Source organism: Corvus kubaryi, unplaced genomic scaffold, assembly GCF_017639235.1.
Source record: "Corvus kubaryi isolate FWS band 111438036 unplaced genomic scaffold, C.kubaryi_AGA036_p1.0 37220, whole genome shotgun sequence".
Classification (NCBI taxonomy): domain Eukaryota; kingdom Metazoa; phylum Chordata; class Aves; order Passeriformes; family Corvidae; genus Corvus; species Corvus kubaryi.
Window position 1 is genome coordinate 784479 of NW_024581063.1, and position 14500 is coordinate 798978.

The window sequence follows — 14500 nt, forward strand, 5'->3', positions numbered from 1 at the left end:
TCAGTGGCTTCCCTTCCACACAAAATTAAATATCCTTCAAGGATATTATGAAGGCTCATTTTTAGTGGCTTTAAACGGCCGCAACAAAAATTAGATGCATGTCGTTCCTTTTTTTGCTAGGGGAGGAAAAGTGGCTTCTTCTGCCTGGTTTTGTTCACCATGAAGGCTAGAATGTCCTTATTCTTCTGAATAATTCCTCCCCTTTGAGAAAGGCAGCAGCACCCTACTGAAGGAGAGTGGAATGTTCTCACGTCGTGACAAGTCCATTTCAGTGGTTAGAGAGGATGGGATTTCCTTAAAATGGTTGGATTGAATTCATAAATTTGTGCCACTTCTCAAGTTTGAGCAGAAATCCAGATGGTACAAGCAACACCACCCTATCCTGGGAAGGTGACGCAGCCCTGGCTGTCCTCAGCTCAGTCTTTGCCACCTCCTTTCCTTTCTCATGATGCTGCAGCTGCTGGGGCTCTGGTGGGTTGGGTTGCGACGAGTCGGTCCTTGGTAACACTTGAGGCAGGGAAGGTTGGTGTCTCCAGAGGTGACGTTCCCTGTTTCCAGCAGCTCTGATTGTGCAAGTTTCCCTCAAGATAACGTAACGTGAAACTTTGTCCCTTTGGAGATCTTCCCTTGTAGATAAGAGGATTCCTGCAGTTTCTCTATCCAGCCTTTGGCATGTGAGGAACATCCGTGAACTGGAACAGGGCTTTTCTTGACTGCCCAACTCCAGCTTTAGAGGCACTTTAGTGGGGGAGCTTGGGCTGCCAGCATTTTCATAGTCCAAAATATTTCAATTGTCTCAGCAAGGGGATGCTGTAAAGGCAGGGAAACTCCTCCTGACCCAGGCAAGGAGGGGGATGTGTTTATTTACTGTGGAGAGAAGTGTGTGGTCAGCTCTGGTTATGTGGCTTAACCCATGCCAGCACAGCAGACAAGTCATCCTAAACAGCCAGAATTGAGGAACTGTGTGTTCCTTCCTCATCCTCAGCAGCTGTGACCTACCAGCAGCCTCAATCTGAGCCTTTATTTGCAGAAAAAGTGCTTTTGGAGCCATCCTAACTCCTGTGTTCCTCCTCCTGTGGTGCCTCGATAGCGTGGTCCATGATCTTCACTTCCCTTGGGCATCATCAGTGATGGGTTTCCATATGTCACCTGTGCCCCTTCCTTCTGTAAGCACAAACAGGGTGTCTCATAAGAACTCCAAGGTCCAGCCTGTGCTTCCAGAGTAGGCAGGTGATTTTGATCCCTTTCATTGCAGCTGCTTTTGATCTGGAGAGTCGTGTGACACTTGATAAATGTTGGTATTCCAGGTAAATGGCACTCGTTGAGCAAGAGGAGGTGAGCACAGGGGTGCAGGTAACATGTCTGGAAGAGAGATTGGCTTTAGCAGCTTCCCAGCAGATTGACTGGCAAGCAATTTACGGCTCCAAATTAAACAGGAATTGCTTTCAAAGCCATCTCATGATCATGCGGTCGCTGATAAGTCTGGTTGTGCATCCAACCCACGGGATAGCCCGGGGCCTGTTTCTAAAAGCAGTTTTGAGGCATGACATCACTCAGGAAGTCACTGTGGAGGGTTTAGGGAGCCAAGTGCTCTCCTCTGATCTCAGAAGAAAGTGGACAGGTGGTTTGCACATGCTGGGAGGGAAACCAGTCTTCAGTGGAGTGCCTTCCCTGGCTGCTGAGAAATGAAAGCCAGGCCGTGCCTAACCCAAACCACTTGGGCTGGTTGGGATCCTGCTGGTTTGTGCTCACTGGTGACACTTTTAAGTGCAGGGATGTCTGAGCAGGTGTTGGTCTGGAAACAGCTGTCTGGGTTCAGTGAGATGCTTGATCCCAAAGTACCAAAAGCCTGCATCTGTCACCATGTGAGCATATCCCTCCTAAAGTGTCCGTAACAAACAGAGCTGTCACTTTATCTCTTGGGTTTTTCAAAGCTACGTGGGAATTTCTAGGGTTTTCCAGAGAGGTTGGGCAGGATTAATGATGTGTTGTGCATCCCGGAAGTGGCTATTGAGTTTTGGTGGTTCCTGTCAGCTGGTGATTTTTTCCCCTACCTGCAAACAAGAGGGTTTTGGTGGATGGTACCTGAGATGTAAAGAGAAGAAAGGTGGACAGGAGGATATCGCCTGGATATTCAATCTTCTCACTAACAATCCTTGAATGGAATGCTTAAGAAAGCAGCTCCTGGAGCATTTAGCCAGGGGTTTTACTTTGCTGTGATTCATCCCTGCTTATAATAGTGGTCTGTGTCAAAATGCTGATTTAATGGGGCCAGGAAGGAATTTGGGAAGTGCTCAGATGAGGCAGGGAGGTGAGGTTGCTCCGAGGATCTGGCTCCAGGCTTTGAGCTGGCTGAACAAACAGCTTTACATCCTTTATTTTTTAATTTCCATGCAGCACTTGAGATTTGCCTTTCCTCCAAATCAAGGCTTTAAGGCAAAGGGCTGCCTTGTTGTCAGACCTCAGAAGTGGCTGGCGCCTGAGGCCACGTTTAAACCACCGTCTCCTTCAGCATCCTCATGACCTGGTGCAGCCTGGAGTCTCCTCCTGTTCTTTTCCTCCTGTCTGAGATAACTTGGGGGGGTGGGGGGGTTGCAGCCCCCACATCATTCCTTCGATTGCTTCTATTTCGTGTGATGATTTCTGCAAGGCTGATAAAAAATTTAGAATTTAAAAACCCCAACAAACCACCACCAACCCATCAAGCCAAAAATATCGTGGTTGGATGCTGCCCATGAGAGGTTTCATGTCCCCCAGACACCACTGAAAGTCTCCTCAGCTCTGGAAATGACTTGCCCTGATGTGTAGTTTGGTCAAGTATCCATTTCTGTCCCTCCAAGAGGGGATTTTGGCTCCTCTCCTCATTCCCTTCAGCCCTTCTGAAGCCAGGTGAGAATTTCTGGAGACCACAGCAGTTCTGCTCCATGGCAGAAAGGACCCAGTCGGGTGACTGATTTGTGATCAGGTCCCAGAGAGTGATTCTGGGTCGACCCATCAGTCCAACTGGGGCTGACATCCATCTTTGTGGCAAATAATGAGTTTATTGTGAATTAGATTTGCTTTTTCTTTCCCTAATGGAATGATTGTGTAAATTCGAGGAGACAGAGTTGGCACCAGAGCTCATGGCCTCGTATCCTTCAGACCACCAAAGGTATCTAGTGGTATCTGTAGACTCAAGGTTTCTGTATGCAAGAGCTGGAAGCTGTTAGTGTCCTGCTGATAATTTGTTCTTTTTGTGAATATTTGATCTTTGAGAGGTGCTTTAGTGGCCCATGGCTTCATGTGCTGTCTGGCACCAGGGACTCATCCCATGGGAGCGAATGAACAGTGGAGAGAGAAAAGCAGCAGCTCTTTTTCCACCAAAGGGTTGTTTTAAGATGTATTTTTATCATAGAACCGTGGTTTTGATCTCTTCCTAACGGTGTTTGGTGTTTCAGGGATGCCTACGCAGTTGGCTGGAATGGCCGCATGGGGATGAGGCACAACAGGCTCGCCAGCCCCGGCGCCTTCCTGGACAAAGATGGGATATTCGTCAACACTACCAACAGCAAACTGCTGGAGAGGGCCCACGGCATCCTCATGTCAGTACCCAGGAGGGGATCTGGGCCTTACTCCTGGAGCACAATGAGCAGCATGGGGAGTTAGGGGAATGTGAACAGCCAGGATATAAAACTCTCAGGGTGCCAAGTAGACTTGGAGGTGTTTCCCAGTTGGGTCAAAGCAATGTTTGACACGTCTGATTTAACTCTTCTCCTTCATTGAGAATGACAGACAAAGGGAAGAAAGAGAAGGGACAAACCTGCTGGTCACACCAGTCTGAAGATACAGCAGCAGTGTAATGCAGTCACACTTCTAGCATGATATCAAAGTTTCCATTATACATTGTCTGGGCAGATGATGTTGATGATTCACACTGCAGCCTCCTCAGAAGGTTCAGGGAACACCCCAGGGTGACTGGAATGAACATGGGGTTTGGAAAGCAGGCAGCTGGTCAATCATTTTGTGACACGGCTTCTTCGCTCTTCCCAGGTTCCCTGCATCCCATCATTCCCAGTGCAACCATTGCCATTAACTGGATACATTCCTCTCAGTCTGCAATATGCAGGGGCAGCCCCATTTCAGTGCTGGCTGTGGGCAGCAGCTGCTCAGGGGGATTTGAGGGGCTGGTTTCATAAACTCCTCCGTTCCACAATTGCACTGTGCATTAACCTGAGCCGTTTATTATCTCCCCAGGCGAAATAAGAACTTCAAAGCCAAACCCAGTCTCCCAAAGGTGAGTGAGAAGCAGATTTTCCCCCTGGTGGAGCTGTGGGTTAAGGCTGTAGCACAGTAATGCAATGCTGCTGGATATGAATAAGACCATTGTGTCTACACCAAGACCTTGGTCAACTCAGCTTTGTTCAGGGCTCTTTAACTCCTATAAACCCAAAGGATTTCAGCCCTGATTTCTGCTGGAAGAGAGAGATATGAGCACTTGCATCCTCCTTGGAGCTGCTCTGGCTCCTTTTTCCCCTCCTTCTGGGAAGAGGTATTTACATGCTGGTGAAATTTAGTAATTAGATCTCTAAACTAAAATGAACAGGTGAATGATGCAGGAGAGCTGGTATCTGATAGACAACAACCTTGTTACTGTCCCTCCATCTTGGCTGCATTTATTATATTTTAAGAGATGCCACGAGATCTGTTGTTCCTAAAAGAATAATGCTTTTTGTGGTCCTCGCTGGTGCTGTGTCTGTGGTCGGGAACAGAGCACCAGGAGGAGCAAACATTGTTTTTACTACTCTCCATGTCCATCTTGCATCTGGAGAGGCACTGATGCAATTAATCAATGAACGGTTCATTAACAGTGAGGAGAATCATGGAATCATGGAATGGTTTGTGTTGAAAGGGTCATCCAGTTCTACCCCTGCCACAGGCAGGAACAACGTCCTCTGTCCCAGGCTGCTCCAGGTCCCATCCAACCTGGCCTTGGGCACTGCCAGGGATCCAGGAGCAGCCACAGCTGCTCTGGGCACCTGTGCCAGGGCCTGCCCACCCTCACAGGGAAGCCATCCCTCAGTGTTCCCTCTTGAGATTACGTCACCTAAGGAAGCCCTGTGAGGGTAAAGGAGGGATATAACAGATGGTGTGATGATAACATCTGGATTTTCTCTGGATTCTCTCTTTTTCTGTAGCACTTGCTGGATGTGAAGTCCCTCAAGCACCTCACGAACCTGACGTTGCACGACCGCATCACCAAATCTCTCCTCCACCTCCATAAGAAGAAAAAACCACCCAGCATCAGTGCCCAGTTCCAGGTGAGCCCTTTCCTTTGATGGAGAGAGGGGAATCACCTGCTCCAGGCACAGTCCTGCCCCATCCCCAGCAGCATTTAGGCCGTGAATCCTACTGAGGGCTTGAGGGAGCTGGGAGATGCTGCAGGTGTTGAAAGGGTGCAAGTGGAGAGAAATAAGAGTGAGGGTGGCTGTCGTGGGGGATGACATGGCAGAGCAAGGTGGGACCTGAGGATGAGCTGCAGAGGGAGGTGTTGGTGCATCCCTGTCCTCTGGTACCTCACATTCCAAGCCATTGCATTGTGGTGCTTTCTCCCCCAAATCCAGAAACCCCAAAATCCCCAAATCACGCTTTTTGCAGTCCTTTATCCAGCATAATCTGTGCTGAGTCAGAATGGGAATTTTAATAGGGACAGAAAGGTCAGAATCCTGCTGCATTTTCTCCAGGCAGGCAGAGGAATTCGGAGGAGGGATCTATCTTGTGTTGTCAGTGCTGTGTGCCAGTCTGCAGTCCCTGGGGTTTGCTGCAGGGAAAATAATCTTCCAAGGACTTGGCAGTGCTGGGCTCACAGTTGGACTCAATGATCTTTAAAGGTCTTTTCCAACCTGAGTGAGTCTGTGATTGTTCTGTATGTGCATCACGGCTTGGAAACTGCTACAAGACATGTGCACGAGCAGGTGGTAATAATAGAAAGCAGATTTTCACGTAAAATTTGGGTTCTAAGCAAGTCTGGGTTGGTTTTGACTTGTAATTTTGACTGCTTTGGAGTTTTTTGGAGATGTGGTTTATATTTAGAAATTCTCCATGTGTAGGTGTGGGTAAGATTAAAGAATTAAAAATATGTATGCACACACACATATATATATCTCTATAATTTGCAGAATGCACATCTGTATATTTATATATTTAGCCTTGTCTGATCTAATGGTATTGTGGTCAAAATTCAATCCTGCAGAGTTTAATTCATATCCGTGGAGGGGTTGAAACAGGGATATCTTGGAGTGAAAGGCCTTCTCAAAACCTATTTATGCTCCCAACAAAACTCTGGAAAGCCCCAGGGGGGCACAATTGATATTTTTTGGTATATTTTCACAGCACATTCAAATCAAAGAGCCCTCATTTCATGGAGCACTTGTTAAGGAGAAGCATTTTGAGGGACAAAGCAGCAGCATTGCTTTTATAATCAGGAGCAAACTAATAAAATTGTGGTGCATGGAACTGGGTCACGGGCAGGAAACACAAATGTTTCCTATCATGGTTTTTTTGAGGATAAATGCTGCTTTGTGGCTAATGCCTCAACACCGGGCTTGCAGCTGCTCCGTCTCCTATGGATTTCCACTATCCCTATACTTAGGGTAATCTGTAGGGGAAATAGCTGCCTCGGAGCGTGTGCCAGGAGCAGGGATGGCTTTCACGACGGAAAACTCAGCCACCCCTACCTAAAACTGTAGAGCTTCCCTTTAAGCCACATGCAGGTGGTGCCCTGGAGACAGGGATGGAACGGTTCCTGAAAGGCCAAGTACAGGTGGTGAAGGAGTGGGTGGCTGGAAAGTTTTGCTGGCAGAGGGACAAAGGAGACGGGTACGGGGTTAATCCGGCGACCTCGCGCGTCCTTTGTGGATTCCCGAGGGCCAGATGGCAGAGGGTGCCTGGCCCATCTGCCACACACAGGATGGCGCTGAGGGAGAGGAAATGTCCCCTCCTATGGGTCCGGCACATCCCATTCCCATCATTTCCAGCACTGGGAGCACTCTGCTTGCTGGGCTTTCAGTGAAGGGGTTGTGTCCCTTGAGTACCCCCTTTGCCTCCCACCAGCCTGGTTGGGCACAGTGGGATGCTGCAGCATCGCTGATGATTGAAAGCTCCCAATAGGCTGCTTTTGTGAAAAAAAGAGTAGTTTCAGATTTGAAGAAAACCAGGAGCGTGCCAGCAGAGGTCTGCCACGTCATGGCATTCCTGCTGCTCCCTGGGACAGGAACAGGGATATTTGCATGAAGTTAATGTACATAACACAGCTGCATCACATGTGCCTGGGTTCCATCCCTTGCTCCTTCCAAAATCCTGAATGTGAATGAATTTTTCTAAACATGAAAGGCTTCCCAATAGAGATGTCTTTGAAATTATCAGAAGGAAAAAAAGGCTTCCTGTGAGCAGATCTGTGGGCAAAACGCTTCTTTGTAATACCACGCCAGTTTATTAACTCCTGTATTCCAAAATTTATAACTCTGCTTATAGTGAATGTGGCAGAATATCCTTTACACGACTGAGTTTTAAACTCTATTAAAATCAGGACTAATCAACTCTGGAGCATGTTACCAATGCCACATTTGTGATGTGCTCAGCAATTCGAGATGCCCAAAGTATTTATAGGACACAACAAAAAAAACGTGGCTGAGGAGCCTGGCCAGCACCAAGGACTCGGCACACTCTGGTATTCAGCCTGGTTTTATTCCAAGAGCTTGTGATTCATCCCAAAAAGTCAAAGGTTTGCAAGGTGAAGGGATAACTCAGCATTGAGATCCCACTGGAGCAGCTGGCTGTAAAGTGATGCTAATGTAAATTCATTGTTATGGGAGAGGCTTTTAATGGTGATGAATAAATAAGGAGAAATAGAAAAATGGAACCAGGAAATCCCTTGATTCTCAGTGAGCCTTCAGTCAGGAACGTGCCAACATTGGAGCTCTTCTCTAGAAACAACCTCTGAAGTGTTCAGGGTTGCAGGCTTCAGAAATTATTGTGAATTCCCAATTTTCCTTTGGCAAAACTGTCATTTAAAAAAAATTATTTTTAGGTCAACAGTAACATTTTGACGATTAAAAATCAGGAATAGATCCTGCCTGGAGTCACTTTTGGTAAAGGCAAATTTGATTTGTGTCTAAAAAACATTAGTGGTTGTTTGGTGCCAGGTGTAAATTCTTGTCTTGGAGCTCTCATTCATGGCTGGAAGAGGCTTGTGGTATGGCGTGGGATGGGAGTTTGGGCTCCAGGGGAGCCAGAGATCTGAAAATCCAGCCCAGCAATTATATTCATCTTTGGTTTCTTTGTTGGGGGCAAAGACAAAATCAGCCAAGTTGCTTGTGCTAAAACACTCATTTGGGGAAATAATTTCACATGTGCCTCATTTACTCATAATTAATTCCAATTTATACTGGTTTATGATCTAAGCATTTGGATTTTCATTATCCACTGTGGTCTCCTCTCCCTTCCCTTTGTCTCCTCTGTTGCAGGCATCCCTCAACAAGCTGATGGAGACCCTTGGCCAAGCAGAGCCGTATTTTGTCAAGTGCATCCGATCCAACGCTGAGAAGGTAAATCCCATCCTGTGAAAGTGGTCCTGCTGGAAATCAGCTTGGGACTCTTCTGTCCGTTTTTGCAGGCAGTTAGACAGGAAACAAAGCCTCAGATGGAGCTGGATGTAGAAGATTTGAGCAAGGGGAAGCATGGATTTATCACTTGGGTGCTGCCCTTGATAGACTGCACTGGCTCTTCTCATATTTGTAGAAACACATATATGCAAATATATTATTTTAATTTATATGAAAAATATATTGGCTTTAATAAATGAATTTGACTGCAAACTTTGAAGCTCCTGACCAGCCATAAGAGAGATTTATAGAACGGTGAATTCACTTGTGCTGGATCTGAGCCCTAAAGCTTCCTTAAAATAAAGTTTCCATAAGTAAAAGCAGATACTTTTAGAATAAACTACATTGATCACACTGACTCATATTTCTTGAATTTGACTTTACATAATTGTGTCGTGGACTGAGGACCCTCAGTTCGAAATGTAGGGATGCTTTGTGGATTAATCCTTCAGAGTTTTACCCAGGCATTTTTGCCTGGAAGATTATTTGGTTGCTCGCAATCTCACCCATTAACTGTACCCTTGGGAGGTCTTATTCAACTCAAATCCAAAAAAATCTTTTTTATGGCTTTATTTATCTAGCTAGCTGTTTGAAAGTCTCAGAAGCAAACAGGATTCAATCCCAGTGGGATTAGTGCGGTTCCTGGGGACCCACATTCCCTCCCTCCCGTGCGTGTCATGCAGATGTGCTACGTCTGCTGAACCCTTTACCCGTCCACGCACTTAAAAGCTGCAGTGAAAGGAAATTCTTGCTCATCCTTGGTCTGGTTTTCCCCTTCCAGCTGCCCCTGCGGTTCAGCGACAGCCTGGTGCTGCGGCAGCTGCGCTACACGGGGATGCTGGAGACCGTGCGCATTCGCCAGTCAGGATACAGCTGCAAATACTCCTTCCAGGTTGAGTACAACGGGCTTTGTCTTCCATCACCTTTAGCATCCTTAGCCCCGTTGTCTGAGTGCTGCTGGCTCGTTTTTTATCAGGGTAGTTAATTTCTAGCTCCTGGAAGGCAGTGGATGTAACAGGCTGTTCTCTGCCTATGAGCCACTCTAGACCTCGGGGAGGGCTGCGAGCCCCCTGCACCATGATTTTTGAACAAAAACCAGTATTTTTTTTTGCAACATGGACTCCCTTTTGGAAAATAAGTGTCTGATCTGCACGTTCTCTTCTGCATCTGGAATTACTGGGAGTAGTGTTTGTCCTATCACGTCGGTGTTAGCTGTGTCCCATCAGGAGGGTGGTCGGCATCCTCTGAACCTCTGGAGTTAGCCAGCTTTTCCTGTTTTCTTCTTTTCCATGTGTTTGCCAGGTTTTGTGCACATGTCAATCCTTTCATGCTTTGCTGGTGCCGATTGGCTTCCTGCTTGTGGCTGCTTTGGGGCAGACGTCGTGTCCTGCACAGCAGCTGTTTAGAAAAAGAAAAATGCTCAATGTTTTTTTTGCCAGGAGCAAGGATCCCAACCTTGCTTGGGAGGATCTCTCCTCTTGTACCTCCTTCACACTTTGAATCCTCATAACAGTAACGGCTGGAGCATCTCAGAGATGTTTTGCAGATGTTGGTATTCGCTTTCCGTAGTGGCCCTTGCTGGGGATTTGCAGCGTTTTTTTGCTTGGGATGACTCTGTGGCTCCTGCAGAACCTCTCCTCCCATGCTGAAAAACATTTGAACCTTGCTGGCTCCCTGCTTTGATGTGTTTCCCATCAAACCACAAATGATGGATGAAACTTGGTGTTCCCCAGTGCATAAAATGTTATCTGTTCTTCTGCTCACTCCAGAGATCCCGTTTCATGTGGCCGGTGGAGCAAATCTGTTATTTATGGGAGAAAGAAGCAGCAGGACCCAACTAACCAAATCTTGGTGTTCCTTTCTTTTCCTTCTCAGGATTTTGTGAACCATTTCCATGTCCTTTTGCCACAAGGGATCAGCCCGTCTAAGCACAATATCCATGATTTCTTCCGCAAGATAAAACTTGATCCAGACAATTACCAAGTTGGAAGAACAATGGTAAATGTTGATCCTCAGCTCAGCCTTTAAGACACAAATATAACATTTGCCTGTATTTCTGTCTGGTAAATTAGTATCTATATATGGTTTTAATTAATGAAACTGTTTTTCCTCTGTTTGCCAAAAATCAGTGATTTAAATGAAACTTAAAATATTATTAACATAAAAGAGTAAGGAATAATATTGTTTTGTTATTGGTTGTAATGAGGCAGCCTGAAAAACTCACGTCCTCCAAAAAACTCCGTGTGTGTGTAGACTTAGATTGATACAATGGTTCTCATTTTGCCCCCCCTGATGGGAAAGCAGAGACTCTGTAATTCAGAGCTTAGACAGTCACAGGCTGTTATGAAACTGCTGCAACCTGTTAGAGGTGCCTTCACAAAATTCAGCTCCTCAACTTTCTTGGGAGCATCCAGGACACAGCAACCAGGAGGATTAAATCATTTGACTCGTGGTCTGGGAAGCTTTCCACGCTTGTGGTTTTTTTGGGTTGTTTTGGCCAGGTTTTCATGAAGGAACGGGAGCGGCAGCTTCTGCAGGACCTGCTGCACCAGGAGGTGCTGCGGAGGATCACACTGCTGCAGCGCTGGTTCCGCAGCCTGCTCTGCAGGAGGCAGTTCCTGAGCCTGCGGCACGCGGCCATCAGCATACAGGTGGGCGCTGCTGCTGGATTCCAGAGCAAATTACCGTCCCCAAATCCTACAGACAGGGCCCATGGGTAAAATCAGGTCTCCTTTCCAAGGAAGGAGCTTGCAATCAGGATTTGACTCCTACTGCCATAACAGGTTGGGAATGGTGGGGAGCTGGAGAGGGTGCCTGAAGGCAGGTGCTATCCCATCTTCACACAACACCCGTTACAAGGAACCCCCTGCTGTGTTCGCAGAGATTTTGGCGTAGCTACCAGAGCAGAAAAAAAGGCAAACCATCCCCAGACCTTCTGGTCCTCAGCAAAGCCGCTGTCGTCCTGCAGACCCACTGGCGAGGCTTCGTGGAGCGGCGGAGGTTCCTGCAGATGCAGTTTGCAGCCCATCTCATCCAGAGTTGCTGGCGGGAGCATGCCAGGCGCCGGCACGCCGCGGCCACCAGCATCCAGGCGGCCTGGCGGGGACACCGCACCCGGCGGGCGTACGCAGCCCGCAGGAGCAGAGCTGTGTGCCTGCAGGCGGCGTGCCGGGGGTATTTGGCACGGCAAAGGTAACGCCGTTGGCCTCGGGTGAAGAGGAGCACGTTTTTTGGGGATGCTCACAGGGGAGGGAGGTGTGAATCAGGGCACTACAGTGACTTATGCAGGGCAGTGTTCCCTGGTGGCATCCATGACCCTCTCCCGACCTGCCCTGGTCCTTCGTTTGCCCACGCTTTCGAACAATTTAGCTGCACGTCCTGCTCTTGGAATAAGCGGAGCCTATTTCAGGTTGGAGCACGTAGGCAGTGCAAAGCCAAGGCCGTAAATACTCACAAGGGGTTTTTTTTCCTCTTGGCAGCAGCACCAGTTTAAGTAGCCTATTTTTAGCTCAGATTGCCTCATCAATCTGGTTGCTGCGCTGGCTCACAAGGACAAGGGATACTGGAGCCAGCCGCTGTGGAGGGCACAGACTTTCCAGCCATGCCTTTGCACGCTGGCCACGGAAAAAGTCACGATTCACTCTCCAGAGGTGCTGCCTGCAAGGTGTGGAGCATCTTAACGTAGCGTGGAACATTTGGGAGCTGCAAAGAGCTCTTGGTGCCGGGCACAAGTCCCTGCTGGTTGTTCCAGACGCAGCCTGGGCAGGATGGCGAAGATGGAGACGCCAAGGGGGTGTGATAGGTTAAGCTTTTCTGGCTCCGACAGCTTATGAAGGAGCTAGACCAGGGATGGAGGCTGGACCCACTGCCGTCAGCACGAGGGGAGCTTTCAGGTGCGTTGGGGCAGCCCTTGGGTGGTAGCAGAGATGGCAGAGGAGGAGGAGGTTTAAAACCAAATGTGCCTCACCTTGCCTTGCACCAGATGTGCAAGGAGGGTTGCTTGAGATGCTGGTGGTGGTGAGGTGATGGTGGTGGTGGTGATAAGACACCACTGGTGCAGTGCCTTAAAGGGTCCTGAGTGGGCACAGAGCTGAACATCCTGGTTTTCTGCTTTTTTCCAGGTTTAGAGCTTTGAAAGAGCAGCAATTAAAAGAGATGCAGCTGGAGAATGGCCTGCCAGGTAGAGAAGAGGATGGACTGGAAGCAGATGATGTTTTGGAAATTAAGGGCTCTGACCCATCTAAGTGGGAGGACGGCTCATTTGAAGAGCGAGTGAGAGCTGTAGAACAACATAAATCGCTGATGGAGAATAATCGGGTGAATCACATGGACCCACTGGACACTTCCCTGTACAAAAGGCATGAGAGAGCCAGCAGCCAGAGCGGGATGGACACCGAGGAGGAGGTCATTGTGAGAGAGAGGCCCAAGTCGCTGGAGGATCTCAACCAGAAAAAAGTGGTTCGTGCAAAGAGGGAAAGCCGGAGGATGCGGGAACTGGAACAGGCAAAATTCAGCTTGGAGCTGCTCAAGGTGCGCTCCACGGGCGGGCTGTCGCCTTCGGAAGAGCAGCGCTGGTCCACCGAGCTGGTGTCCGAGGCGTTGCATTCCCCTCAGGGAACCCCGGAGAGCGAGAGCTCTCAAGGGAGCTTTGAGTTGTTAAGCTGTGAAGATACCCCAAGTAGTAAACTCGTTTCCTTAGTCTTGGACGAGCACGACACGCAGTCGTTCTCCGTGGACTCCCTGCCCAGCAGTCCCCAGGCCCAGCTGCAGGAGAAGGATGGGAGCAGCGATTTGCCAGGCTGCAGACAGACCCCAGCAGACGCGGAGCTGCCCGATAACCTCACCAGGAAGGAGCGTGGGGTCAGTGACCCCCAGAATGTTATAAAGGCTCACCCAAGAGAAACCCTCCTTTCCAGCAACCTCCCGACTTTCTACGTTCCACCGCAAGACAATGTGAAGGTGAAGCTGGTGGAGAATAACCTGAGGAATAAAGCAGTGGAAAGAGAGGAGAGGACAGTTACATTCTCCGAGGTCAGGAAGGACTCTGAGCCAGACCAGAGCAAAGCCTTAGGAGAAGCAGAGGGAGAGGAGAAACCCTCTACCAAGAGAGAGGAACGTGGGACAGGGACAGCAGCACGGGCCCTTTCTCCAGATTCTGTCATCAAGAGACTGGAAAAGCTCAACGTGGAGAAGGAAGAACGCCAAAAGCAGCTTCAGCTGCAAAATGAGAGGGAGATGATGGAGCAGATCCGCCAGCAGAAGGAAATTCTGGAGAGGCAACGCAAAGCCTTCGAGCAGCAAGGGAGGGTAGAGGCTTTGCAGAGGCTGGAGCAGAGCAGAGTGAAGGACCCTTCCCTCAAACCAGCCAAAAAAGCAGACAGCCGGCCTCAGTCAGTCCTCATCCTGCACCCCCAGAGCAGAGGGGAGCACAGCCCCACCCCAGGCATGGCTCCAACCTCAGCAGTGGACATCAAGGGTCTCACTGTTGGGACCAGGGGAAGCTCTCCAGCCCACAGCGCTCCCAAAGACCGACCTGTCAGCATGTTCGTGGAGCGAAGAGAGGGCCTGGAACCCCGCTGCCATTCCAAACCAGCTCTGGACCCCAAGGACCACCCGGGCAGCCATTTCTCAAGGACGGAGCGCCTCCGGCAACCTCGGATGCCCAACCAGGGCACTGAGGAGACAAGGGCAAGCTCCATGTTCTTCACGCCAAAAGACAATCCCTTCGGCCTCCAGTGAGTAAAGAGATGGTGGGCTTTCTCCTAGGCTTTCTCCATAGGCTTTCTCCATAGGCTGTCTCCATAGGCTTTCTCCTAGGCTTTCTCCATAGGCTTTCTCCATAGCCTGTCTCCATAGGCTTT

At 48.8% G+C, this 14500-nt stretch overlaps 1 protein-coding gene across 11 annotated transcripts in view; it reads left to right on the forward strand.

Annotated features, from left to right (window-relative positions):
* The window catches only part of MYO9A (myosin IXA), a 175617-nt gene that overhangs the window by 139717 nt on the left and 21400 nt on the right, over positions 1-14500 (forward strand). For all 11 annotated transcript variants that reach the window (XM_042022730.1, XM_042022729.1, XM_042022735.1 and 8 more), the window contains 9 exons: positions 3438-3581; positions 4234-4273; positions 5175-5297; positions 8502-8582; positions 9421-9531; positions 10515-10637; positions 11141-11290; positions 11521-11831; positions 12761-14374. In XM_042022730.1, the coding sequence (XP_041878664.1) occupies positions 3438-3581; positions 4234-4273; positions 5175-5297; positions 8502-8582; positions 9421-9531; positions 10515-10637; positions 11141-11290; positions 11521-11831; positions 12761-14374 (2697 nt within the window). The remainder of the gene's footprint in view (positions 1-3437; positions 3582-4233; positions 4274-5174; positions 5298-8501; positions 8583-9420; positions 9532-10514; positions 10638-11140; positions 11291-11520; positions 11832-12760; positions 14375-14500) is intronic.